Genomic DNA, 24,466 nt, shown 5'->3' on the forward strand with positions numbered 1-24,466 from the left:
GAGGGAAGCCAGAGGATGCTGAGTAGATGACGTGGAGTCTGCTAACGCTGTGTTTTATCTTGCAGTCAGGGGGTTATGGTGGTTCAGCATAGAATAAGAACAGGACTAGGCCGGGCGGTGGTGGCGCACGCCTTTAATCCCAGCACTCGGGAGGCAGAGCCAGGCGGATCTCTGTGAGTTCGAGGTCAGCCTGGGCTACCAAGTGAGTTCCAGGAGAGGCGCAAAGCTACACAGAGAGACCCTGTCTCGAAAAACCAAAAAAAAAAACAAAAAAAAAAAAAAAAAAAGAACAGGACTAGGTGTGAGCATGGCACTCAGGAGGCTGAGGACTGCTGTGAGGCCCAGACATAGTGTGAGTTTCAGGCCAGCCTGGGTTACAGAATGAGACCTTGTCTTAGTAAACAAAACATGAACGAAGGAAAGAAAAAAAAATGCAAAAAGCTGGGCGGGGGGGGGGGGCGGGGACTAAAGCTGGTGAAGTGAAACGGGCTGAAAAACATTTGATATTTCCATAAAGTTAATGAGGAGCCTGGCAGGGAAGAAAGGGTCGGCCTTGGGGATGAGGAACCTGGGGATTAGTATCTCCCCTCACTTACAAGCTTTTATCTTGAGACTCGGTTACCATTTAGTCTGAGCATCTGTCCTTTTCATGGGACCAGGGGAGTTAATCCTTCTTTTGCCCCTCTCCAGAAAATAAAGTTTAGAAACACCGTATGAACGAGGCAGGCAGTTCCCCTTTTGCAGAAGAGGGAGTGGACCCAGTCTGCCACCTCCGGCATCCAGCATCTAACGAACACCCTTCCTGGGCCAGCGGTGGCGAGAATTCGCTATTTCCCTCTAGTTCCGGAGGGAAAGCCAGGATGGTGGCGACGACCTAGGGTAAGTGGTCGAAGAAGGCAGAGCGGGTACAGTGAGGCGGGAATGGAGAGTTTGGGTCTCTGCGGCCGCCGTAGAGGCAGCCCTGCGGTCCCCATGGCAACGGCAAGAAGCAGCGCCAAGCTCCTGGGCGGTGCTGGCGCCTTGGCGGTTCGGACCCAAGGCGGCGCGGGATCTGTAAACTGCCCGCGGCCCTGAGGGTGTAGGCGGTGTAGGTGCTGTGGCCGCGTGGCCTGAGGGAGCCGGGACCTGGGGACCGTGGCCAGGCCGGAGGGGAAGGCGCTGGACCCCGAGACCCCCGCCTGTCCAGCCGTCGTCCGTGGGCCTCAGGTTTCCCTGGCGGGAAGAGAGAGGAGATTGGGTACCCCAGCCTAAGGGTACTCGATCTTTGAGCCCAGCATCTTCTCTCTTCTGCAGCTCCTGGACGGACTTGTGTTGCCCTTCCCCATGGACGTGAGTCCAGTGTTATGTGCTGGGGAGGGGACCTTCTATCCACTAAAAACTCTTCTGCACAGGAGCTGGGAGACAGTGCCCGGGATTCACTTCCCGTGAGGAGGCACGTTTTGGGGATTCCTAGCAAGATAGTGTACTAACAACGAGACAGCAAGCGATACAGGCAGAGGCCTAGGGGCCAGAAAGAGAATGGAGCCTCGGGAACTGCTTAGACCTCATTGTGATGGCAGGGTAGGGGGCGGGGGAAGGAGTAGCTAGGGCTAGGGTGGGGGAGCTTTGTCCCTGAAATAAGCAGTTGTGGGGAGCCGTGGGTGGAGATACCAGGGCAGCTGATGTGGAAAGAAACAAGTCGGAAGAGGGACCAGTGATGAGGGCTGAGGGATGGGAAGTTTGTCATACCGGAGTCAGATAACAAAAATCTGTGCAGAGAAGGGCAGTATTTCGCAGCTAATTCAAAATTGACAGCCTATACTTGGTAATAAAACGAGGATGGCAGAGGGACAAGGTGGCGGCGAGTCAGGGTGGTGCCCTATTGACCTCTCACCTTGTGCTGTGCCCCTCCTGGCATCCTATCCTGCTCTTGCCTCACCTCCCTTTCCCCGTTCCCCTGTGCCTGTCCAGGCCTCTTCTGGCCCGTGGGATCCAGCCTCAGCTTCCATCAGCAGCCCTTCCCTGCTGCTCCCCACCCCGGCTATCGTCTTCATCGCCGTGGGCGTGTACTTGATGCTGCTGGGCCTGGTGCTGCTGGCTAGGCACTGCCTGCTGGTGAGGAGCCTGGAGGGGAAGAAAGGGTAGGCCTCGGGAACCGAGAGATTAGTATGTCCCCTCACCTGCAAGCGTTTGTCTTGGGACACCTTTACCATTCAGTCAGAGCATCTGTCCTTTTCATGGGACCAGGGGAATCTTGCTCCTTGACTCCAGTTAATCCTTCCCTTACCCCTCTCCAGAAAGTAAAGAGAGAGTTGTCTGTCCCTCCCTGCCGGCTGGCCCAGATCCTGAGTCTTGTCATCTCCTAGGCTCAGGGCTGCTGCACAGACTGCAGCTTCCCATGCAGGAAACAAACTGCCTCAGAGACCCAAGACTGTTGCTGGAGCTGCGCAGAAGCCTGTGACTTCCCTCTGCCCAGTCCAGCCCACTACCTGGATGCCTGCTGCCCTCATCCCAGCGAAGTGAGTTCTGTTCTTCACCCACACAGCTCCCTCTCATCTGGGTATGGTCCGGGCCTTCATTTTCTTTGTTCAGCACATTTATTACTGAGCACTAACCCCAGGCCAGGTACTGAGTCATAGGCAGACAGCTAAAAGCAACATAGCAACGTATCAGATTGTTTCTGGTGATGATGAATGGTACTTGAAAGAAAAGAAAATAGGGTGACTGCTGGAGAAAGATGGTTTGTGTGACATGCCCAGTACATAATCAGGACTTCTGAACACGGTAGTTAAAAGAAAACAGGGCTGTAAGTAAAGTGCCTGCCTAGTGTGGACCAGGACCTAGCTTTGATCTCAACGAAACCCCTTCTGTTCACTGGGTGATGTTGTACTCCAGAGAACAGCACTCTTGTATTCGTACTGTTTTCACCAGCAACTCTGAGAGCTGAGGATTGATTTAAATTTAACATTACTTAATTTTTAAATTTTTGTTTCAGCAGGGCCTTGCGTACGAGGCTGGCCTTAAACTCCTGGCCCTCTTGCTTCTGTCCCCCAGTGCTGAGGCTGTCGGTGTGCGACACAAATACCTGGTTTAATTGTAAAATTTTTTTCATTTTTATTTATTTCCTTTTGGTTAGTTTAAATTTTTGAGAGGATTCTATGACCAGTGGCCTTTGCAGGAAGCTTGCTTTGGGCTCTGGCATGGACCCTGCCACTGCTTCCATGGGTCTAAGTTGCCTTCCCCAGCTGACTCTGGCTTTTCAGTTTGCCTCTAGGAGTCAGTGTGTTACCCTTGTTTATACACAGAAACACATCTCTTGCCCAAGTAGAATCCAGTTTCATCTCAGCCATAACCACCTCAGTCTTAAGAAGAGCCATGTGCTCTCTTTGGTTCAGGAGACCTCGCTTCCAGCCAGCAAAAATGGCCCTGGACAAGCCTCTCAGACATATTTGCCTTTTAGAGGTCCCGTTCCCAGCAGGACTTCATAGGTGCCAAGATGGTAGGAAGCTTAATTATTTCTTAAATTAAATCATATTAATTATTAAGCAAGCTGGATTTTTGCTGACTTGGTGGTTGTTCTGTTTTGAATTTTTGAGACAGGGTCTCACTATGTAGCCCTGGCTGGCCTGGGACTTGATGTGTAAACTAGACTGGCCTCAAACTCACAGAGATCCTCCTGCCTCTGCCTCCCTAGTGCTGGGATTACAAGTGGGTTTTGTAATTTAAAAAAAAAAAAACCTACATTTTTATTACAAAAAATATTGTCTACAAACTACTCATGTAGAGAGGCAGCGTGGTCGAGCACTTGGCTAGAGCCATAAGAAACAAGGGGAGGCGGGGAGCAGAGATGGGAAGGAGCAGTGTCTAGATCAGGCCTGCACAGTTGTCTTGGGTGTGCGTTACCCTCATGCGTGGGTTACTCCCATGCATGACTGCCTCCCTGGCAAAGGTGGAGCCCACACACAGTGTGCCTCACCAGGACCATTTCAGCTGGACATCGCACCTTGGCCATGTGTCCATGCCTGAGCATGGAGCTATATACATGTTATTCTGCCCTCCTTGCAGAGAGGTGAGAGGGCTTCGGGATGGTTGTGGCTTCCCCAGTGTTACACAAGCCTCGGCTAGCAAACTGCTCAGTTTAAGTCGTAATAGGATCCTCAGGGGAGAAGCTGACCCACAGAAGACAATTTTTACATTTGTGGGTTTAAAAATGTTCAGTGTGATCGACCACTTTCTTGGACAGGGACTATTTTGGGTTCAGAGATTTAGACAACAGAGTTCCTGTGCTTGGAGTGATGACCTTCCTTAGCAGAGTGGGGGTAACAGACTGAGCCGCAGCAAATTCATAACTTGGATTGATTGTACTTGCTACAAATCCCTGGCAGATGTTTTGAGTTTCAAAATAAATTATGAGGGTTGGAGATTTAGTTGAGTTGGTGTAGAGTGTTTGCCTAGAATGCAGGAGGCACTGGGTTGATTCCCAGCACCGCATAAACTAGGTATGGATGCCTTCTTCTGGTCCATAGGCAACAGGCATGCATCAAAACACTCATACACATGAAATAAAAATAAAATCTCAAAAAAAAAATCAGAAGTTCAAGGTAAAGCTACATCAGAAGTTCAAGGCCAGTATGGGCAAGCTGCCCTATCTCAAAAAATAAGTATGAGGGCTGGAGAGATGGCCCAGCAGTTAAGATTACTGGCCGCTCTTCCAAAGGACCCGGGTTTGAGTCCCAGCACCCACCTTCAGACTCAGAACTGTTTGTATTGCCAGGTCCAAGGGGTCTGAAGCCCCTCTTCTGTTCTCCACAGTCATACAAGTGGTGCTCAGACATCCATGCAAACAAAACACCCACACATACAAGATACATTTAAAATAAAGAAATTTAAATCTAGGTTGCAAGATAATTTCAGTAAGTAGGGCCAGGCATTGGCACTGTAGACCTTCAGTCCTAGCCTCAGGAAGCAGAGACAAGTGCCAGCTCAAGGGTAGTCCGGTCTGCATAGCAAGTTCCAGGCCAGCTGTGGCTTCATAGTGAGGGAAAGCAGCTAGCTTTCTTTCAGATAGGCCGCTTCTGGTTCCCTAGTCAGACAGGGGGTGGGCTCCCAGGTGGGATAGGGGAAAAGGAGACCTTAGGTTCTAAGAACGCCTATCTTAAGGAGTTACAGGATGATTCGTGGTCCTGACACCCTGTCTTCTTCCCTATCTGTCCACATCGAGTGACAAGTCAGGGATCCAACTTCTCAGCAACAATGATGAGCTGAGGTTGGCTGTGAGAAGACAGAGTCTCCCACCTGTTGGTCCAGGGCTTTAGAACCTGTGGATCAGATCCTGTCCAGTTTCTGCTGGATACAGGAGGAGATGTAGAGTGACCAAGGCTAGGGCAAGCTTGTCCTGTCCTTGATCTGTCTTTCCTCAAAGTACATTGAAGTCCCTCTGTTCTCCAGGTTCCTTATGGTAACAGTGTCAGCCAGAAGGTTACAGGGCTTGTCTGTTTGGCAAGTGTAGATACTGAGGCTCACAAAAGATTGAGTGACTCACTTGCCTGGGGTCAGACAGATGTGCCAGCCAGACCACAAACCCAAGGTTTTCTTCCTCTCTGTAGGAGAGACCTACTTACTGAACCGCTTTGTTAGGAGGATGGAGTCCCTTCATTTCTTCCCTCCCTCATGTGTACAGTACACACAGAGCCACTGTGTGAGGCTTTGTGCTGACCCTGGGGGCTCAGCACAAATAAGCCGGACGGTGTCCCCGTGCTCCCAGGACTCAAGTGGTGAAGGGCGGAGACAAATGAGCAGCCAGTTCTAGGTGTGGGCGAAGGGGGTGGCATGCAGCTAGGTGATCAGAAATAAGTGGGAGCCTCACGTGGCAACCCAAGGCCTTTCGCCAGTGGGTCGGGGTGGGATTGTTGTTGGTGCTTTTTAACAAGACTTTGTAATTCTGATGCACATTAGAATTAAGAACTGCCACTAAAGCCGGGCATAGTAACACACATCTTTGATTCCAGCACTCGGGAGGGAGAAGCAGGTGGATCTCTGTGAGTTGGAGGACAGCCTGGGCTACATAGTGAGTTCCAGGCCAGCCAGAGCTACATAGTGAGACACTATCTCACACAAACAAACTACAGAGCGAAACCAGACTGTGATGACAAGTGTGGCCGGCTCCACTGAGCACTCACTGAGGGTCTCGTTTCCGTCCACTGACGCTGAAAAGTCAGTGCTATGACTGTTTCAGAGACGAGGAAACAGAGGCTCAGAATGTAGTTTAGCCAAGCAGAATTCACTCCTAGGTCTTATTACTCTAGTGCTTGAGCACTAACTAGCCAGTAAAAATGTCTGGCCCTCCAAAAGGTAAACCCCACCCAAGAACTCAGGAGTTAACAGGCTGCAGAGTCCTTATTTATACTTAAACAGTAGAGTTCTTCCAGAAACCTTTGCTTGTGAGAGTCAAGAAATCCATTAGCCAGTTATTAATGGCTGGACTAAACCCTTGCACAAACAGAGCCAAGAGATGCTTTTAATACCCTCTTTTCTGAGGTAAGGGCAGTGAAGTGTTCTGGCCAGTGGCTCTGTACACAGCACGATGGTGTGGTCCTCTAGAAACCCACAGACCCGACTTCATCCCCAGAGATGCCCAAACCACTCTTCACAGGAAGAAACCACTTCTCTCTCCCTTCCACCAGAATGCCCACAGCCTTCGCCCCTGTTGGCGGTGACACAGCCCAGTTTAGACCCCTTTCCCTGGAGCTGGCTGGTCTCCTCCCCTTGCTGGAGCCTCTGCTGACAGCTGATCTCACTGGTCATCTGACACCGTACCCCGAAACCTCAGCTGTTGGAAAGGTCATTTCCCTATTCCTGGCTTGGCCCGGTTTCTGACCCAACTGTGGCTGTCACTAGCTTTGCTCGTGGCCTCAAGGAGCCTGTCTTCTGTCACACAGCCACTCTGGGTGTGTCCACTCCAGCTCCTTGGCCTGCCTCCCATCCATGCCTGGGGCAGTTGCAGGACATCCCTGTCCCAGGCTAGAGGAGCTGTGGGTTGGAGTGTTGAATGTCCCTTCCTGTCTCTCAGGACATTATGTCCGTGAGACAGACATCTTTCCTGGAGTTGAGAGGCCCCCTTCTGCTTTTGCCTAAAAGAGCAAAGTGGTATGCTTGGCTTAATTTATACTTCAGCGTTTATCTGGGGCTCAGACACCTGCTGAGCGTGAGTCCTCTCACCAAGTAAAGAACTTGAGACCAACTGTTCTTGCCTTTGAAGCTTTAGAATGAAGCTGACATTCCTGGCCTTGGGAAAGTGGGCACAAGGGAAACCCAGGCCTGGGGAAACCCACTCTAGTTCAAGCCAGTTCCTCTCTCTGGTTGTAGCCCTTTGGGCAAGTCACTGTGAGCCTCTGTTTCATGTTTGTAAAGAGCCCCCCTCCCCATTCAAGGGAGTTCAATAGTAGAGTGCCTGCCTAGTGTTCATGAGGTCCTGAGTTCTCAGCACTGAGGGGAAAAATAAACCTTTTTTTTTCTTTAGATTTATTTTATTTTTCTCTATGAGCACTTTGCCTGAGGAAAACGATACACCATGTGTGTGCCTGAGGAAGTCAGAAGGTGTCAGATCCCCTGGAACTTGGGATCCGGAGTGACAATGGTTCCGAGCCACTATGTAGGTGCTGAGAATTGAACTCAAGAAAGTGCTCTTAACTGCTGAACCATCGCTTTAGTATCTTATTTTATTTTTGTTTGTTGGTTTGTCATTTAGAAACAAGGTCTCATGTAGCTCGGGCAGACTTGAACTTCTCTTCCTGCCTTCCTGTCCCCCAAGTGCTGGGATTACAGGCTCAAGTCACCATACCTGGCTTAGAAAGTTGGGTTTTGTTGTTGTCGTCATTGTTTTGTACTGTTTGATTTCTTTTTTGAGACAGGCTCTCTCTGTGTCAGTGGTTCTCAACCTGTAGGTTGTGACCCCTTGGTGGTCAAACAGTTCTTCCACAGGGGCTGCCTAAGACCATCGGAAAACACAGATGTTTACATTACGATTCATAACAGTGGTAAAATTAGTTATGAAGTAGCAACAAAAATAATTTTGTGGTTGGGGGCACAGCTTGAGAAACTGTATTAAAGGGTTACAGCATTAAGCCGGACAGCTGTGGCACACTCCTTTTTTTTTTTTTTTTTAAAGATTTATTTATTTATTATGTATACAGAAGAGGGTGCCAGATCTCATTGCAGATGGTTGTGAGCCACCATGTGGGTGCTGGGAATTGAACTCGGGACCTCTGGAAGAGCATTCAGTGCTCTTAACCTCTGAGCCATCTCTCCAGCCCTGTGGCACACTCCTTTAATCCCAGCACTTGGGAGGCAGAGGCAGGTAGATCTCTGTGAGCTCGAGGCTAGCCTGGGCTACAGAGTGAGATCCAGGAAAGGCTCCAAAGCTGCACAGAGAAACCCTGTTTCAAAAAACCAAAACCAAAAAAAAAAAAGGCTCACAGCATTAGGAAGGTTGAGAGCTGCACTGCACTGCACTGCTGTTGTGTAGCCCTGGCTGTCCTAGAACTCACTATGTAGATCAGGCTGGCCTCAGACTCACAGAGATCCACCTGCTTTTACACTCGGAATCGAATGAGCTCCCGTGTAGCCAGGCCACACAGTGAAACCCTGTCTCAAAACAAAGACCAACAGAAACCCCAAGTTCTTGGGAGGCTGAAGCAAGGGGATTGTCATGATTTTTGAGGCCAGCCTTGGTTTCATAGTTCCAGATTAGCCTGAGCTATACACCAAGTACCTGTCTCATAAAGAAAAGAAGGAAGGAAGACATCTTGCAGTTTGGCTTGATGCCAGCAAAGCATTCAGAACCGCGGCGTTATCTTCACAAGGATCGATCGAAACGTGCTCTGTGTCTTGACTTCCTCTGGGTTGCACAGGGCTCGGAGAGTAGAGCAAAACTGCCTTGGAGCTGGACACTGACACCCCAATTCTAGCCAGACTTAAAGCTAGTTCTTCACTGGTCCACTCTGCTCACACCACAGAGCCCCTGAGTACTGGAGCTTGGGGCTACTGAGGTAGGCTAGAGTACCACATCACTGCTGAATTCTCAACATGGAGAATGGCTTTGTTTCCAGAAATGGTGGAGGGAACCCTCTGTTCCACTGGGCAGAGGGACCTCCTAAGGCCCTCTGTTCCCTTCTCCAATTGGAGGAAAGTCCTGGTATTCACCCTTCTCTTCTCCCTCAGGGCTGGGCGCCTCGATGCCCTCGATGCTGCCCATTGTGTGACTGTGCCTGTGCCTGCCAGCTTCCGGACTGCCAGAGCCTCAACTGCCTCTGTTTCGAGATCAAGCTCAGATGAAGGATGGGGGTGGGGGGCTTGTTCTTTGGGGAGTGGCCCGCCCCTAGAGCCCCCTTTATAATGGCCCTCAGGACACCACTACTAGGCTACAGCTGGCGGGCCCAGCCTAACTATCTGGGAGCCTTGAGTGGAGGGCCTGGTTCCCTGCAGGACAGGATTCTGACAGCCCTTGGACAGCTGAATTTCGCCCCCTTTGGAGGGCTGGAAAGAAAAGGGGCTGGTGTTCTGGCAGTGCCCTGGCCATCACCCCCTCCCTCCCCTGGTAAACGATATACTTGAAGGTGAGGATGCAAGACATTGCTCACCTTGGCAACAGTATGGGAGGGCTCTGCCAACCGGGAATATCAAGATGTAGGGATGGCCGGCACACCCTGCCTGTAGACTCCCTGTTAGTTTAAGAGGTGAGTATCCTGCCTGTATTTGCTCCTTAGAAAAAAAAAAAAGTACAGCCACCAACAGGCCCAGAGTCAAGGGAGGAGGGGGGCAGAGGGGCCAGTGGGAGGCAACATCCAGAGACACCCCACCAATCTTCCTTTACTTCTTGCTCTGCCTTATAGATCCCAGACTCGAGATTGATTTCTCTTGATCACTGTATTTTCAAGGAAGAGTTTCCTCTAAAGACCGGTGAGTGGGCAGGGGCACCTCCTCCTCTCCAGGCAAACCGAAGCTTGCTTTCTTCCCCGACTCAGGGGCCTCAAGCTGGCATGAATGTCAGGAGCCTCAGGTTTCCCTAAATATAGGTCCCCGCCGCGGGATTCGTGGTGGGGAAAGGGCAGGGGTTACGGAGAAGGGACACTGGTGCGGGGGTGTGTAGGGGAGGGGTGGAGGATAAGCGCTGCCTTATAACCCAGCCCAGGGCTGCTGGGCTCACTCGCAGCTGACCGGGCTCTGCGGGCTTCTTTCACAGCGCCACAGGTGGGCCACTAGCCCTATCCCAGGGTAGGGAAGGGGGTTGCAGATTGGGAAGTGAATGCTCTGATGTAAGTGGGTGGCAGAAAGCTCGGAGACGGATTTGTGTGTGTGTGTGTGTTTTCGAGACAGGGTTTCTCTGTGTAGCTTTGAAGCCCAGGCTGGCCTCGAACTCACAGATATCCGTCTGCTTCTACCTCCCGAGTGCTGGGATTAAAGGGGTACGCCATTGCCGCTCGGTGTTGGAGACGGATTTTTATTCTGGAGAAGGAAATCAGGTTTGGGGAAGACGAGTCCGGCTTGAGCCAGCCCCTGCCGATCATTTCCTCAAAGATGGTGTTTAGGTGTAGCGGGTAGTGACTCCAACCAATCTGCTAGTCTAGCCCGGACCAGGCTAGGCCACTCTTCTGCGATGTGGCTGGCGCGCTGGTCCGACGAGGCTTTGCCTGCGTACCCTGCTAGCTGCGTCGCCCTCTCCCGATCCTTGTGGGTGCTCGGGCCGGGGAGGGATCGGCTGAGCCCCGTAGCCATGCGCTGAACGAGGCAGGAAGGCGCGGAACGTCTGGGTTCTTTTCAGTGACGTCAGGCTGCCTCTGCGCAGGCCGGAAGCCAGGGGTCTAGGAGGGGAGGCCAGCCATCATCTCACTGACACCCCCACCCCCTCGCCAGCCCACATTCCGGCTGAGTCACGATGCTCGCGCGCGCGCCAGGCGGGAGCTGGGGGAGGGAGGACCCTGGTGGCCAGCGGGATGTGGCTCGAGTCACGTCCTAGCGGAGCGGAGGAGGGATCGGGTTCTGGCCGCTTGTCTCCTCCCCAGCGCCTCCTCCTATCGTAGCATCTTGGGGCCGTGCCGCGCACAGTGCCCGCCTGCAATTGGACACTTAGTGTCCCAGCAAGGAAAAAACCTGCAGAGGGCGGAGCGGCGCCTTTAAATGTCCGAGGCCCCGCCTCTCGTCCCCCCCCTCCCGCCCCAGCTGAATAGGCTGCGTTCTTTTGGAACGCACCGCAGAACGGGGTTCTGGTGACTGTAGCAGCGTTCGCTCCTCAGTCCTTTTGCTTACCCACCGCCGTACCCGGCAGATCCACCCTCCTGTGCCAGGTGAGCGCCATTTGACACGTGCGCGGGGAAGGGACCTTGGGGTTAGGTCTTGGGGTTAGATCTTGGGTCGGTGGCGGGCAGGGCCGCAGCGCGGAACCTCCATCCCCATGGCCCCTCGTTTCTCCCTTCTCTACCCCCACGATCTCTCCCAGCCCGGGTTCTCCTGCCCTCTCCAGCCTGAGCTCTGGCAGTGAGCTGCGCCACGCAGCAGCTTCGTGCGCTGAGTCATGGCGGAGGAGGAAGCAAGATGAGATGGAACACCAGACCCCCTCTTTTATTTTTATTTTTGCAAGGACTCTCCCCTATGGAAACATTAGGGTCCCATTGCCTATTCAGGGATCCCAAGCAGCGATGGGTGTGTGTATGGGGGGGGTCAGTTCGTATACTGCCTCAGCGTTCCTCGATGGGGTGGGGGAGTTTGATTCCTTTCTGGGGGAGTCCCCGGGAGGAGGGGAATCTCCTCAGCTGCCGCGCTTCTTGGCCCATTAACACTTCACTATCTTTCCTTATCTTGTGACCTTGATTCTGAGCCTGGAACTGCTGCCGCCGAACAGACGGGAGCACTTTTCAGGGAAGGGGTGGGGCACGTGCCTCTTATAAACCTTTTCCTCTTTGAGCAATATGGAAGCAAAGCTTTCCTTCCACCTGGGCTCCATAGCCCTTTCTCTGTGTTTCTGATTGCTCTGTATGTTTCCTAATACCCTTTTCCTTCCACTTCCCCCGCCCCATCCAGGAGGGAGAAGCCTGACCTTGGGGTGTCCTTGAAGCCTGGGCCAGCCCTGGGTAGATTACAAGGGACGCCCCACCTCAGAAAATCTGGGTTCTATCTCAGCTCTAGCCTTTGGGTTGTTGTGTGGCTACAAGCACAGACCATTTCTTTCTCTGCTCTTTCAGATGAGGCTCTCTGCCCTATTCATGATCCTTATATTCTAAAATACTCCCGATTCAATTTTGTTTCTAGGCAAGGTGACCCATGGCAACGCGCAGGCCAGATGGGTCCAGCTTCAACATGACCCGCCTGTCCCTGGCTCTGGCTTTTTCCTTTCCCCCAGTTGCCAGTGAGCAACCCCACTCTCAGCTGGGCAACACCCAGCAACAGACAGAGTTAGGAAAGGTACAGGAAGAGGCAGGTCTAGTATAGGGAAGTTGGGTGTAGGGGAGAGGTCTGGGACAGGAAGTATCCCAGGACCCTCAGGGAGTGGGGCAGGGGAGGTGGGCACTCCTGCCCTGGCCTCCAAGGAAGGAGTCCTGTTTTGCCCAGGGAGACTCTAGGATGGCCCAGCTAACCACTTGTACCTGACTGTCTGCTTCACTCAGGAACGCGCTACCACTGGCACCATGCCCTACCCATATCCAGCACTGACTCCGGAGCAGAAGAAGGAGCTGGCTGACATCGCTCATAGAATTGTGGCTCCGGGCAAGGGCATCCTGGCTGCAGATGAGTCCACCGGTGCGGTACAGGCAGGAGAAAGGGGGAGGAGGGCCCAGGGTTGGAGGTGGCAGGCTGATCTCCTTATCCTCCTACATGACTGTCCCTTCAGGAAGCATTGCCAAGCGGCTGCAGTCCATTGGCACCGAGAACACCGAAGAGAACAGGCGCTTCTACCGCCAGCTGCTGCTGACTGCTGATGACCGTGTGAATCCCTGCATTGGGGGAGTGATCCTGTTCCACGAAACACTGTACCAGAAGGCCGATGATGGACGTCCCTTCCCCCAAGTTATCAAGTCCAAGGGCGGTGTTGTGGGCATTAAGGTAAGGGCCCTGGGGTGTGAGATTAGAGATGGATCTAGGGGGATAAAAATAGGGTAGGGATTGAATGCCGGGTTAGCAGGTCCAGAGACTTAGGTATGGTTTGCTCCCGACATAAGGTGTGCACTCAGCACATTCTTTTGTCAGTGTTTGGGGATGAAACCTGGGTCCTTATGCGTGCTAGGCAAGTGCTCTATCGCGAACTCTACAGCCCCTATGATTCTAAAGTGTTTTCCTCATTTACAGTTGAGAAACTGAAGTCCAAAGCAGTGAAATGGTTTGCTTAGTGAGAGGTAGCTCCAGCTCCTCTAATCTAATTAATATTCCTCTCAAATAATGCATGTATCTCTTTCCTCATGGGACTCAGAAGAATATTTGCAGGCCATGAGAGGCTGCAGTGAGGGATAAAGTTGGGGCTGGGTGGAGGGAAGAGTGGTAGAGCTGAATTGCTGCCTTGTACTCTGGCAGGTAGATAAAGGCGTGGTGCCCCTGGCAGGAACCAATGGTGAGACCACCACCCAAGGTAAGTGATTTGCCTCCTTCCCTCCCTCACCTGCTTACCACAGTTCTGGAGTGAGTAGGATCATGCCTCTGCCCCTCTTAACTCTTTCTCTTCTTCAGGGCTGGATGGGCTGTCTGAACGCTGTGCCCAGTATAAGAAGGATGGAGCTGACTTTGCTAAGTGGCGTTGTGTGCTAAAGATTGGGGAACATACTCCCTCTGCCCTTGCCATCATGGAAAATGCCAATGTTCTGGCCCGTTATGCCAGCATCTGCCAGCAGGTGGGACTGGACTACAGGGCTGCAATAGGCCATCTACATCATTTGGTTCCAGTGTGGGCTTTCTGTCCATCTGCCAGGATATCTACCTCTCCCAGAGCAACTGTTCTCCATACCCACCAGGCATTAGGCTCATCAGTGGAGGCCACTCTGCAAAGTGGTGATGGGAATGGGGGTGTGTGGGCAAGTCTGAGAAGATTGTCCCCAGTAATCTGCTGAGGCCTTTGAAGCCTTGATTCACTATCAAGATAAGATCTTGGCTAATGGTGGTGGAGAACAGTAGGTGGGGTTCCCAGGTTCCCAGTCAGGAGTCCTCACACTACCCTGTCCCCACAGAATGGCATTGTACCCATTGTGGAGCCTGAAATCCTCCCTGATGGGGACCATGACTTAAAGCGCTGTCAGTATGTAACTGAGAAGGTAGGTTGCCGATCCACCTGGCCAGGGCAATGTGGTGGACTGGGTCCCACTCAGAGGTAATCCTTGTCCTCCACCATATCACCCTGCCATGTTCCAGGTACTGGCTGCTGTCTACAAGGCTCTGAGTGACCACCATGTCTATCTGGAAGGCACATTGCTGAAGCCCAACATGGTCACCCCAGGCCATGCCTGTACCCAGAAGTTTTCCAATGAGGAGATTGCCATGGCAACTGTCACAGCACTTCGTCGCACAGTGCCCCCTGCTGTCACTGGTGAGGCCCACTCCCTCATCTTGGCTTGGTGAAGTGGATACGTCATCACATTGGACTCCTTTCCAGGGTAGCTTCTGGCCGCTCCTCCCTGCCCTGCATCTCTAATGAAAGCCACCCCTTTCCTTCTGCCCTTGTTCTCCAGGGGTCACTTTCCTGTCTGGAGGGCAGAGTGAGGAAGAGGCGTCCATCAACCTCAATGCTATCAACAAGTGCCCACTGCTGAAGCCATGGGCCTTGACTTTCTCTTACGGCCGAGCCCTGCAGGCCTCTGCTCTGAAGGCCTGGGGTGGGAAAAAGGAGAACCTGAAGGCTGCCCAGGAGGAATACATCAAGCGAGCCCTGGTAAGGCAGCATGAAGGTGTGGGCAGGTGCCTGGGCAGGTCGGTACACTGAGAAGAGCTCTCATCTGACTTGTCTTCCATTTTAGGCCAACAGCCTTGCTTGTCAAGGAAAGTATACCCCAAGTGGTCAGTCTGGAGCCGCAGCCAGTGAATCTCTCTTCATCTCTAACCATGCCTACTAAGCAGAGGTGACCTAAGGCTGCCCCATCGACACTCCAGCCCCCTGCCTACCCACTTGCTATTCAAGAGGGGGCCTTCCAGCACTTTCCCATCACTCTTCTGCTGCCCTCGTGACTGGTGTGTGGTGTTGTCTGTGAATGCTAATTCTGCCATCCCTTCCAGCCCACTGCCAATAAACAACTATTTAAGGGGGAGTCTGTTGTCCATGTCTTGTAGGGTATAGGGGAAGTCTGAGGAGGTAGCTAAGTTCAGAAGAGCAAAGAGCCTTGTTTTGGGTTCCTCCTTCCTGGGCAGTTAAAAGGATGGAGTAAGGCTTTGTTGGTCTGCATATTTTTTGACTGGAGTTTTCAGAAAGGCAGAGTGTTGTGAAATGTTCTGACCATATCTAATGAAGGTGACATCTGCCTTTACCTCCTGAGTGCTGGGATTATAGGCATGGGTACAGTGCCTAGTTTAAGCCATGCTAGGATCCAATCCAGGCTTTGTGAATAGTAGGCAAGGACGCTGAGCTACACCCCCAGCCCTCTCGTTGCTAACTTAGGCTTTGTTATCTTGCCCAAGATGAAAGTTTCTTGGTGGGAACAAGGCATTTACGATCTCTCTCTAACCTACACTGTGCAGCTGTCCCCATTGCAACATGAAGTGAATTACCAACAGCTCTTTAGGCTTCTTTGGAACATGGAACATTCTGAAGAATCAAGAATTCTCTCCCGCATAGGCATAGGTACACAACTGTAAAACTCAGGATTAGGAATGGAGCCTCTGAACTGCTGGTGTTCCTTGATTCTATAACAAGGGCCCTGCACCAAACCATGGGACATTCTTTGAATCCCTGCCACCCAATGTTGGGAGTAGGGTTTGTTTTTTTTTTTAATTTTTTTTTTAATGGTGTGTTCTACCTGAGTGTTTGTGTACAGTGTGTGCCCTGATGCTCTGAACTCGAGTTACTTATGGTTGTAAGCCACCATGTAGGTGGTGGGAATTGAATCCGGGCCCTCTAGAAGCGCAAGTGCTGAGCTATCTATCTCTCCAGCCGCATCATACCTCTAGTAATTCAAAGTTGCTGAAGATTCTGGGTCTACACAGGGACTTGTTTAGTCTTAACCATTGTTTCCTTTAATCTCCCACCTTCCTGGTCTGGATCCTTTATGTTCTGTTTCCCTTTCAAGGAATTTTTTTTACACTTTTTCTGTTTTAGTGATGGTCTGCATAGGACAGTTTAGGAGTATCAAAACATGGCTTCTGCTGTCTCTTTCTATGTATTTCCTATAGCCAAAAACCAAGCCCAGACTGGGGACATATAGCTCAGTGGTTGAGCACTTGCCTGGCATTCATAATGCCCTGGTTCGATCACCAGCACTTTTAAGACAGGGTTTATCTGTAGCTTTGGTGCCTGTCCTGGAACTCGCTCTGTAGACCAGGCCGGCCTCGAACTCACAGATCTGCCTGCCTCTGCCTCCCGAGTGCTGGGATTATGGGTGGGCACTACCACTGCCTGGCTTGTTGCTGCTGCATACCACATTTAATTCTAGGAAACAATCTTCTGTTTGTTGTTTTTTGGGGTTTGTTTGTTTTTTGAGACAGGGTTTCTGTGTAGCTTGGCTGTCCTGGAACTTTGTAGACCAGTGTGGCCTCGAAGAGATCCACCTGCCTCTGCTGGGATCAAAGGCATTCGCCACCATCCCCTGACTTCTAGGAAATTTTTTTTTTTTTTTCGTTTTTTTCAAGACAGGGTTCCTTGGTGTAGCTTTGGTGCCTGTCCTGGATCTCACTATAGACCAGGCGGGCCTCAAACTCAGAGATCCGCCTGCCTCTGCCTCCTGAGTGCTGGGATTAAAGGCATGCACCACCACAGCCCAACTAGGAAACATCTTAAGGCACATAAAGACTGATGTTCAAAATTGAGGGACAGTAGAAGACTGAAAAAGACATTTCAAAGTGGAGTGTGATGGGCAAAAGTGGAGACCAGGAAGATTAAAATGAATAACCTCTATCAAAACACTAAGGAAGCAAAAGACTTCCAATGTGAACTTGGAGAGTTTTTGTGTTGCTTTGGGTTTCAGAAAGTAAAAAAACCTGCTCTTCCTGGGTTCACATTTGAGCCTTGGTTCAAACCAAATTTTTAACTTTGCAACTGAGTAAGTTAACCTCGGAGCCACTGCCACCTTGAAGGAATATGTTCAGGCAATAGGAATTAATGTTGGGTGTGGTTGAATAACACCTGTAATCACAGCACTTGGGAGACTGAGACAAGATTTGCTATGAGTTAAGGTCAGCACAGATATTCTGCAAATTTTGGGCCATCCTGAGTTACAACTGAGACCCCGTTAACAGGAAGAAACATGTTAGGCTATTTTTGGAATCAAGGGAGTCTTAGAAACAAGCTTGGTGTGGGGAGAGTAGGCATTTTATGTTTTTCAATTAGACTTGTGTGTGTTTTCTCTCTGTTCACCCTGTGGGTTCTGGGAGTCCAATTCAGGTCAGTTAGGCTTGGTGACAAGTACTTTTTTTTTTTTTTTTTTTTTTATCAAATACATCATCTCGGTAGGTTTTGATTTTGTTTTGAGCGTTTACAATGTAGCATGACAGCCTCAAATCCACGGATCCAGCCTCAGCCTCCTGAATTCTGGAATTACAAATAGGTGTGCCACATACCTGGTCCAGGTTCTGAGCTCCCGTGGCAAAGGTTTCAGGCCGCGGCAAGATACCTGGAGAGAAGCCGGTGGTGGAGGCGCACTCCTTTAATCCCAGCACTCGGGAGGCAGGAGGATCTCTGAGTTCGAGGGCAGCCTGGACTGTTTCACAGAGAAACTCTGTCTCAGAAAAACAAACAAAAAAGATACATGGCTAGGGCTGCCCCACTCGTTTTGCGACTATACATGTCTGCAAAGCTTGGCCTTATTCTAAACACTGGAAAAGCAATGATGAGCAAGTCAGTTTCACCCCTCGGATCTGTAGAAGCGGGTCAGAAAGCAGGCAAGGGAAAAGTGTAATGTGGGATGACAAGCCTAGCAGAGCTTACGTCAGTTGGCGTACACAACTGAAACAGCGAGGCTTGCCTCCCAGACCCCGTCGCCCGCCCACTTCCGACGCCTTAGTTCCTTCTTCCGTGCGCCGCGATAGGGGCGTGACCTGTATATGTCACTTCCGGTGCGCGACAGACCTGGCCTCCCTTTGCTTCCGCGGCGAGGCCGGAAGTAGCAGCGGTGGTGGCGGAGGCCCAAAGCGGAGGAAAGTGGGGAGTCGGAGAGACCCAGCCGGAGTCCTAGCGGCGGTAATTGTCCGAGGCCCCTCTAGGCCACCGTCCTTAGCGCGGGCCCGCGGGGTTCGACGGGAGTTGGCGGGGTGCGGCCAGGGCAGCGGGACGCCGAGGGTCCTGGACCGCCGTGAGGGGAGGGGGGGCGGTCCCAGAATCGAGTCCCCCCCCCCCCTCCCGTACGGACCCTCTGATTGGCTGGCTCGTCTTCGCTTTTCCCAGGAGACCCCTGTGCGGTCCGGAGGGGGCGGCGGCCCCAACTCTGACCCGCGCCGGGGGGTGGGCCATGGCGGAAATCAGCGACCTGGACCGGCAGATCGAGCAGCTTCGGCGCTGCGAACTCATCAAAGAGAGCGAAGTCAAGGCCCTGTGCGCTAAGGCCAGGTGAGCCCGCAGGCCCGCAGGCGAGGGTCCGGCTGGGCAAACTCAGAACTTAGGGCTTGTCCCATCCCGGAAGCATTCCCGGAGAGGAGCGGTTCCGGGGGCCACTTCTCCCCAGGACCCACGGTCGGCTGTAGATGTGTTTCTAGTGGAGTGAGAGCGAGTGGCAGAAAGTTCTCAGGAAACTCAGGGAACCCAGACGGCCTTGGTTTGGCGAAAGAGAAAGTTTGTTGGAGGGGCCGAGTTCTGGGACAGTCTTGAAGAAGAAAGAGCTGGTTCAAGGAAACAAAAAAACCCTTGTGGTTTGTAAAAGTCTCTCAATCCCATCAATCCTTAAAGAGAAGGTGGTTTTGTGCTCAGTTTAACAAGTAAGGACTATAATTGTTCAAAATTACCAACAAGAAAGGAATGGAATCTGAAGTCAGTTCCCTGAACACTGATCTTTTGGTTGTGATTCAAGATGGAGTTGAGTCACTCTCTTGTTCAGTTGGGATCGAAAAAACATAGTAAATAAACTAGAGCAGAACGTAATGAGTTCCAGACCAGCTTGGTTTACTGAGTGAGGCCCTATCCCCACCCCCTAAAAAAAGCCACAGCCTCTGCACACCTCTAATCTCAAGCACTTGGGAGGTGAAGAGGAAATAAGGAGTTTAGGGTCATCCTCAGCAAGGTCGAGGCCACCACATGAGACTCTGGCTCAGAAAAATAAAGTCAAAAAAAACCCTGGAAGAGTTAAGCGCTGTATAGATATAGAGAGAGGCAGGGTTTTCTAGGAAGTTGTAAATAAGGATCCTAGTTTTGGGATGCAATGATTAGGCTTGAATCTGAGCTCTGCAACTTTATGTGGTGATGATTTTGAAGTGTCCAGGAGTCAGTGAAGTGGAACAAATTGTGTTCGGTAAAATGATTGTGAATGTTCATTCAGTGAATCTGGGCTCGAGGTAAACAGTGTGGTGTCTATAAGTCATGAGGTGGTGATATTTATGGCGGGAAGGACACTGACGGTGTATTTGTGGATTGAAGCTATCTGGGGGCTTCTAAGAAAGGGTAGTCCTTGAAAGAGAAGACTCTAACTGACAGAGCACAATGAGAAGGAACCTTCAAGCAGGGTAGGAGTAAAAGGGAAATATGTAGGCAACAGTTGAGGCTGGTTGCCTGCCTCTTCTGGGAACTGTTTCAGTGTGGCTTCCACCTATTTAATGGAATAGTAGCCTGGTCCTCAGCCTTCCCCTCCAAGACTGTGGGGTGAGCATGCGCGCGTGTGTGTGTGTGTGTGTGTGTGTGTGTGTGTGTGTGTGTGTGTGTGTGTGTGTGTGTGTTTCCTCCCATGTAGCCTTAGCTGGCCTTGAACTAGGCTGGTCTTGCACTCAAAGATCCATCTATGCTTCAGCATCTCCACCTGTGCTGGGCATCTCAGGATCTGCCCCAGTGTTGGCTGTCCATGACATTGACCCTAACAAAGCTGTCTGTGCTGCCCTGGCCTGCAGATGAGCTGCAGTACTTACTGCTGCACTTACCAAGAAATAGAGGGCTGCTGAGATTGGACACCAGGAACTGTCAAAGGGATTTGGAGAAGTAGTCCACACTGCAAGGACTGGAGCCAGTTCTGTGTGCTGTAAATTCATGCTATGGTGGCGCAGTCCTTTAACCCCAGCACACAGAGCCAGAGACAGATCTCTTGAGATTGAGACTAGCTTGGTCTACACATGAAGTTCCAGGCTAGCCAGGGATGTAAAATGAGACCCTGTCTCCAAAAAAATAAATAAAATATATTGCTGACAGTGAAGGAGCAGCACAACCCTTTGAAAAGGTGCATCTGGGGACATCCTGCCCTGGGCCTCACCCTTTGGATAGCATGAGAGAAGGGCTTTGATTGGTGGGGAGTGAGGTCAGAGCTCAGCCTAAGGACAGTCAGTGCTCTAAGGGAAAGGGACCTCCCTCCCAGGAGTGTGTGCTGTACTTGTGAGAGAGAACCACAGAGAGACTCAAGGCTGGAAATGCCCCAGCCTACTGGGAAGGGCTTGAAAGGGGGTTGGGGTGGGAGTGAGAACTTGGACTTTGTCCACTTGACAGCAGGAAGCCATGAGCAGGTATTGAGTGGTGGAGGGCCGTGGTCAGTGCTCTCTGACCAAAATCATGGGGAAGTACATACTTCCTTCTGTCCCATGGAGGTTCAAGGACTACCCCATGTCCTCCCTCCCTCCAAAAAAGGTCAGGAATTGGGCTGGGCTGGCCTGGCTGTGGTGACCCTGGTCTTCTCCTGTCTCCAGAGAGATCTTGGTAGAAGAGAGCAACGTGCAGAGGGTGGACTCGCCAGTCACAGTGAGTACTGTCTGTCCCTTGGAACCTGACTTGGTCTTTTTTTTTTTTTTCCCCGAGACAGGGTTTCTCTGTGTAGCTTTGCGTCTTTCCTGGAACTCACTCTGTAGCCCAGGTTGGCCTTGAACTCACAGAGATCCACCTGCCTCTGCCTCCAGAGTGCTGGGATTAAAGGTGTGCGCCACCACCGCCCAGCTCTGACTTGGTCTTTTAAGACACATGGAAACCCTGTGGTTTGATACTAAATTTATGAGAGGCTAGAGCACCTCAGGTCTTTGCTTCTCAATCTTCAGGTAGCCCTGATAGAAAAATTAGATGATGGGCAGAGCTTGCAGCTTTAGTGATGGAATGTTCTCCCAGTTTGTATGAGGCCCTGAGTTCTAGCCTCCGCACCACAAAAACATAACGGATGCTGTAGGAATTTTGATTTGTCGTGGGGCTGTTCATAACCAAGGCAGAAGTTTGTGGATCAATGGCCCTGTGTTAGTAACTGTGCTGGGCACACGGGGGCAAACAGAGATGAAGCTAGTCTTCCTGAAGCTGCAAGTCTACCTGGAAAGACACATCCCCTGCACCAGAGCAGCTGGCTTTCACTGTGGGGGCATAGATGATACCAGAACAGGCTCACTTGGGACTAGAGGGTGGAATTTGGATCCTGAGATGGAGTGATACAGCCCTGGCTAGCCTGGGAAATGACAGGTGTTTTGAAGGATGGTCTCTGGGAACAAAGGGACTGTGCCTTTGTCCACTCTGTGGACCCACATTCTTCCTTTCCAGGTATGTGGTGACATCCATGGACAATTCTATGACCTCAAGGAGCTTTTCAGAGTGAGTGGAGGGACACTGGGGCTGTGAACTAGGGGTGACTGGGAGACATGGTCATTGAGAGGTTTTAGGCTGCATGTGGTCTGGGTGAGAGAAGGGCTCAGCTCGTCTCTGGCTGCCGCAGCTGGAGAGGGTAGTTTGGGGCCAAGCAGAGCCATATCCCTCCTCCCAGGTAGGTGGCGATGTCCCTGAGACCAACTACCTCTTCATGGGAGACTTTGTGGACCGTGGTTTCTACAGTGTTGAAACCTTCCTCCTCCTGCTGGCTCTTAAGGTGAGGACCCTTGGCCTCTGGAGCCCGAGCCTTGGCCGCTACTTGCTGTCCTCATCACCTTTCCTGTCACCTACCTTGGAACGTGGCTGTGGCTGTGGACTGTGTGCTTAGCAGGGCTGGTCATGACCATGAGTGGGGCCGTCTCCTGAGCCCTTGAGGAAGAGGCTGGTGATGTGAGTTCTGGGAAGCAGACAGGCTATGTGTTCAGGGAGCAGCAGGAGTTGAGTGAACTGGGAGAGTTCATTGGTGCGGGGCCACAGTGGGGTGAGGGTGGGGCGCTGAGGACGGGAGCCTGAGTCTGGCAGGTGAGAGGAGTCATTAGTCTTGTCGTGCTTCTCTGGAAAAGGCCCCCAGAAGCCTGTGAGGCAGGGACCCTGTGAGTTATGTAAGAGACTGCAGGAGTCTCGGCTAGCAGATTATGGTGAGGACTGAGTGAGGCTGGTGGATATGTCCCCAAAACTTGGGAGGGGTTAAGTGGGAGAGAGAGACTAGAACCAGTCCTGGCTTGGTGCTACCCCTAGGTTCGATATCCAGACCGCATCACTTTGATCCGGGGCAATCATGAGAGCCGCCAGATCACCCAGGTCTATGGCTTCTATGATGAGTGCTTGCGCAAATATGGCTCAGTGACTGTATGGCGCTACTGCACTGAGATCTTTGACTACCTCAGCCTGTCTGCCATCATCGATGGCAAGGTAGGTTGGCCCTGGATCTCCCTGGGGGTGTGGCAGGTGTGGGTCTTTGGGCTTCTACCTCACTTATCTCTGGTATTACTTTCCCTTCTAGATCTTCTGTGTGCATGGGGGCCTCTCCCCTTCCATCCAGACCCTGGACCAGATCCGGACAATTGACCGAAAGCAGGAGGTACCTCATGATGGACCCATGTGTGACCTCTTGTGGTCTGACCCTGAAGGTGAGGGCAATACCTGGGCTGGCTGTACCTTTAGCTTGTGGAGACTGGGTTAAATGAGTATATGAAGGGAGGAGAGTCAGGCCAGGGAAGAGGAGGGCAGGTTTGGTCTTCACCGGCTTCTGCCTTCCACCTGCCTGAATGGACTTCCATAAGGAGCAGAAGGCATGAACCCCCATTCATGTGCTGAGTACATGTGTACTGAGGCCTACAGTGGGTTGGCCCATGAGTTGTATGGCTCAGAGGCTCTGCTTAGGATGAAATCATTGGCTCCCTGGGTGGGAAGAGGCCATAGACCTTGACAGTAGCTGCTTTGGAGTTGAGACCAGTTCCCCCATAGAACAATGACCTCTGAGGGTTCCTTATTTTGTATGGTTCCCCTCTACTTGGGGACAGAACTGAGATTTAAAACCTGGCTTTCTGAGTACCAGTCCTAAGCATACGCTCTAATCCTATCCCTGTTATTACAGTCTGCTCCATGTGGCATAAGGTGACGTCACTGCCAGGAAAGTCCTCGTTCACAGCTGGTGCTCTGGGTGTGAGCACCTCTTAAGTGCTGCTTGGACTGTACATTGTATGGTTACTGTGAGAAGGTCCCAGCCATGAAGCAGTCTCTCTCCTTGGAGCTTCTCTGCTCCAGCATTTGCTATCCTAGAACAAGCCTCTGGTTAATGAGGGAAAAGGCATGGTATAGTAGGCAACCAGAGGAGCCCACGCATCGTTCTTGTCTTGTCTCAGACACAACAGGCTGGGGAGTGAGCCCCCGTGGGGCAGGCTACCTGTTTGGCAGTGATGTGGTGGCCCAGTTCAATGCAGCCAATGACATTGACATGATCTGCCGTGCCCACCAATTGGTGATGGAAGGTTACAAGTGGCACTTCAATGAGACCGTGCTTACTGTGTGGTCAGCACCTAATTACTGCTACCGGTAAGTTGGCAGGGGCAGGGCCTGGAGCCAGGGCCAGGGTAGAGACCTAGGCCTCCAGTGGCTAACTGTGTGTGCTCTTCCTCAATCCAGCTGTGGGAATGTGGCAGCCATCTTGGAACTGGATGAGCATCTCCAGAAAGATTTCATCATCTTTGAGGCTGCACCCCAAGAAACACGTGGCATCCCCTCCAAGAAGCCAGTGGCCGACTATTTCCTGTGACTCCTTGGCCCCAGCCCCTCCGGCCCTTGGACCACTGTGACTGCCTCTTCCCAGTCGGAGGCTGGGTGTGGAGGGCTGCCTGGCTTTGCTTGCCCCAGGGTGCGGACTGCTCTGGAGAGGTTGGGGCCTCTGCTCCAGGCTTCCTCTCCTTTCTCCCACTTGATCCATGAAGTTTCCAGTCATTTTTTCTTTTTCTTTTTTCCTTTTTTTTTTTTTTGGTTTTGTTTTTAGATAAAACATTTTGAGAAAAAAAAGAAAAAAATTCTAATAAAAGAAGAAAAATAGTCTTG

At 51.6% G+C, this 24,466-nt stretch overlaps 3 protein-coding genes across 6 annotated transcripts; all 3 read left to right on the forward strand.

Moving 5' to 3' along the window:
• Positions 1-1,592: 1,592 nt before the first annotated feature.
• Positions 1,593-9,938, forward strand: LOC128125477 (uncharacterized). The gene is made up of 4 exons (XM_052762922.1): positions 1,593-2,094; positions 2,346-2,498; positions 9,199-9,713; positions 9,870-9,938. Exons 1-3 carry the CDS (start codon positions 1,819-1,821, stop codon positions 9,310-9,312), a joined length of 543 nt encoding a protein of 180 aa, XP_052618882.1. The 5' UTR covers positions 1,593-1,818; the 3' UTR covers positions 9,313-9,713; positions 9,870-9,938.
• Positions 9,939-10,202: 264 nt separating this feature from the next.
• Aldoa (aldolase, fructose-bisphosphate A) lies at positions 10,203-15,257 on the forward strand. 2 transcript variants are annotated; one of them, XM_052762921.1, is made up of 9 exons: positions 10,203-10,227; positions 12,639-12,771; positions 12,863-13,074; positions 13,540-13,594; positions 13,693-13,853; positions 14,187-14,270; positions 14,368-14,542; positions 14,685-14,884; positions 14,970-15,257. In XM_052762921.1, exons 2-9 carry the CDS (start codon positions 12,660-12,662, stop codon positions 15,063-15,065), a joined length of 1,095 nt encoding a protein of 364 aa, XP_052618881.1. In that variant the 5' UTR covers positions 10,203-10,227; positions 12,639-12,659; the 3' UTR covers positions 15,066-15,257. The 2 variants fall into 2 exon arrangements, with proteins under 2 accessions (XP_052618881.1, XP_052618880.1); XM_052762920.1 differs by lacking the exon at positions 10,203-10,227 and adding an exon at positions 11,187-11,321.
• Positions 15,258-18,205: 2,948 nt separating this feature from the next.
• Ppp4c (protein phosphatase 4 catalytic subunit) lies at positions 18,206-24,460 on the forward strand. Of its 3 annotated transcripts, XM_052762541.1 has the most exons (9): positions 18,206-18,337; positions 18,542-18,703; positions 20,971-21,022; positions 21,797-21,847; positions 22,017-22,118; positions 22,640-22,813; positions 22,905-23,031; positions 23,767-23,956; positions 24,047-24,460. In XM_052762541.1, exons 2-9 carry the CDS (start codon positions 18,606-18,608, stop codon positions 24,174-24,176), a joined length of 924 nt encoding a protein of 307 aa, XP_052618501.1. In that variant the 5' UTR covers positions 18,206-18,337; positions 18,542-18,605; the 3' UTR covers positions 24,177-24,460. The 3 variants fall into 3 exon arrangements, with proteins under 3 accessions (XP_052618501.1, XP_052618502.1, XP_052618503.1); XM_052762542.1 differs by lacking the exon at positions 22,017-22,118; XM_052762543.1 differs by lacking the exon at positions 18,206-18,337 and having other exon boundaries at positions 18,591-18,703; positions 20,912-21,022.
• Positions 24,461-24,466: the final 6 nt, after the last annotated feature.

The sequence above is a fragment of the Peromyscus californicus genome, unplaced genomic scaffold, assembly GCF_007827085.1.
Source record: "Peromyscus californicus insignis strain IS unplaced genomic scaffold, ASM782708v3 Scaffold_4__1_contigs__length_199733344, whole genome shotgun sequence".
NCBI lineage: Eukaryota > Metazoa > Chordata > Mammalia > Rodentia > Cricetidae > Peromyscus > Peromyscus californicus.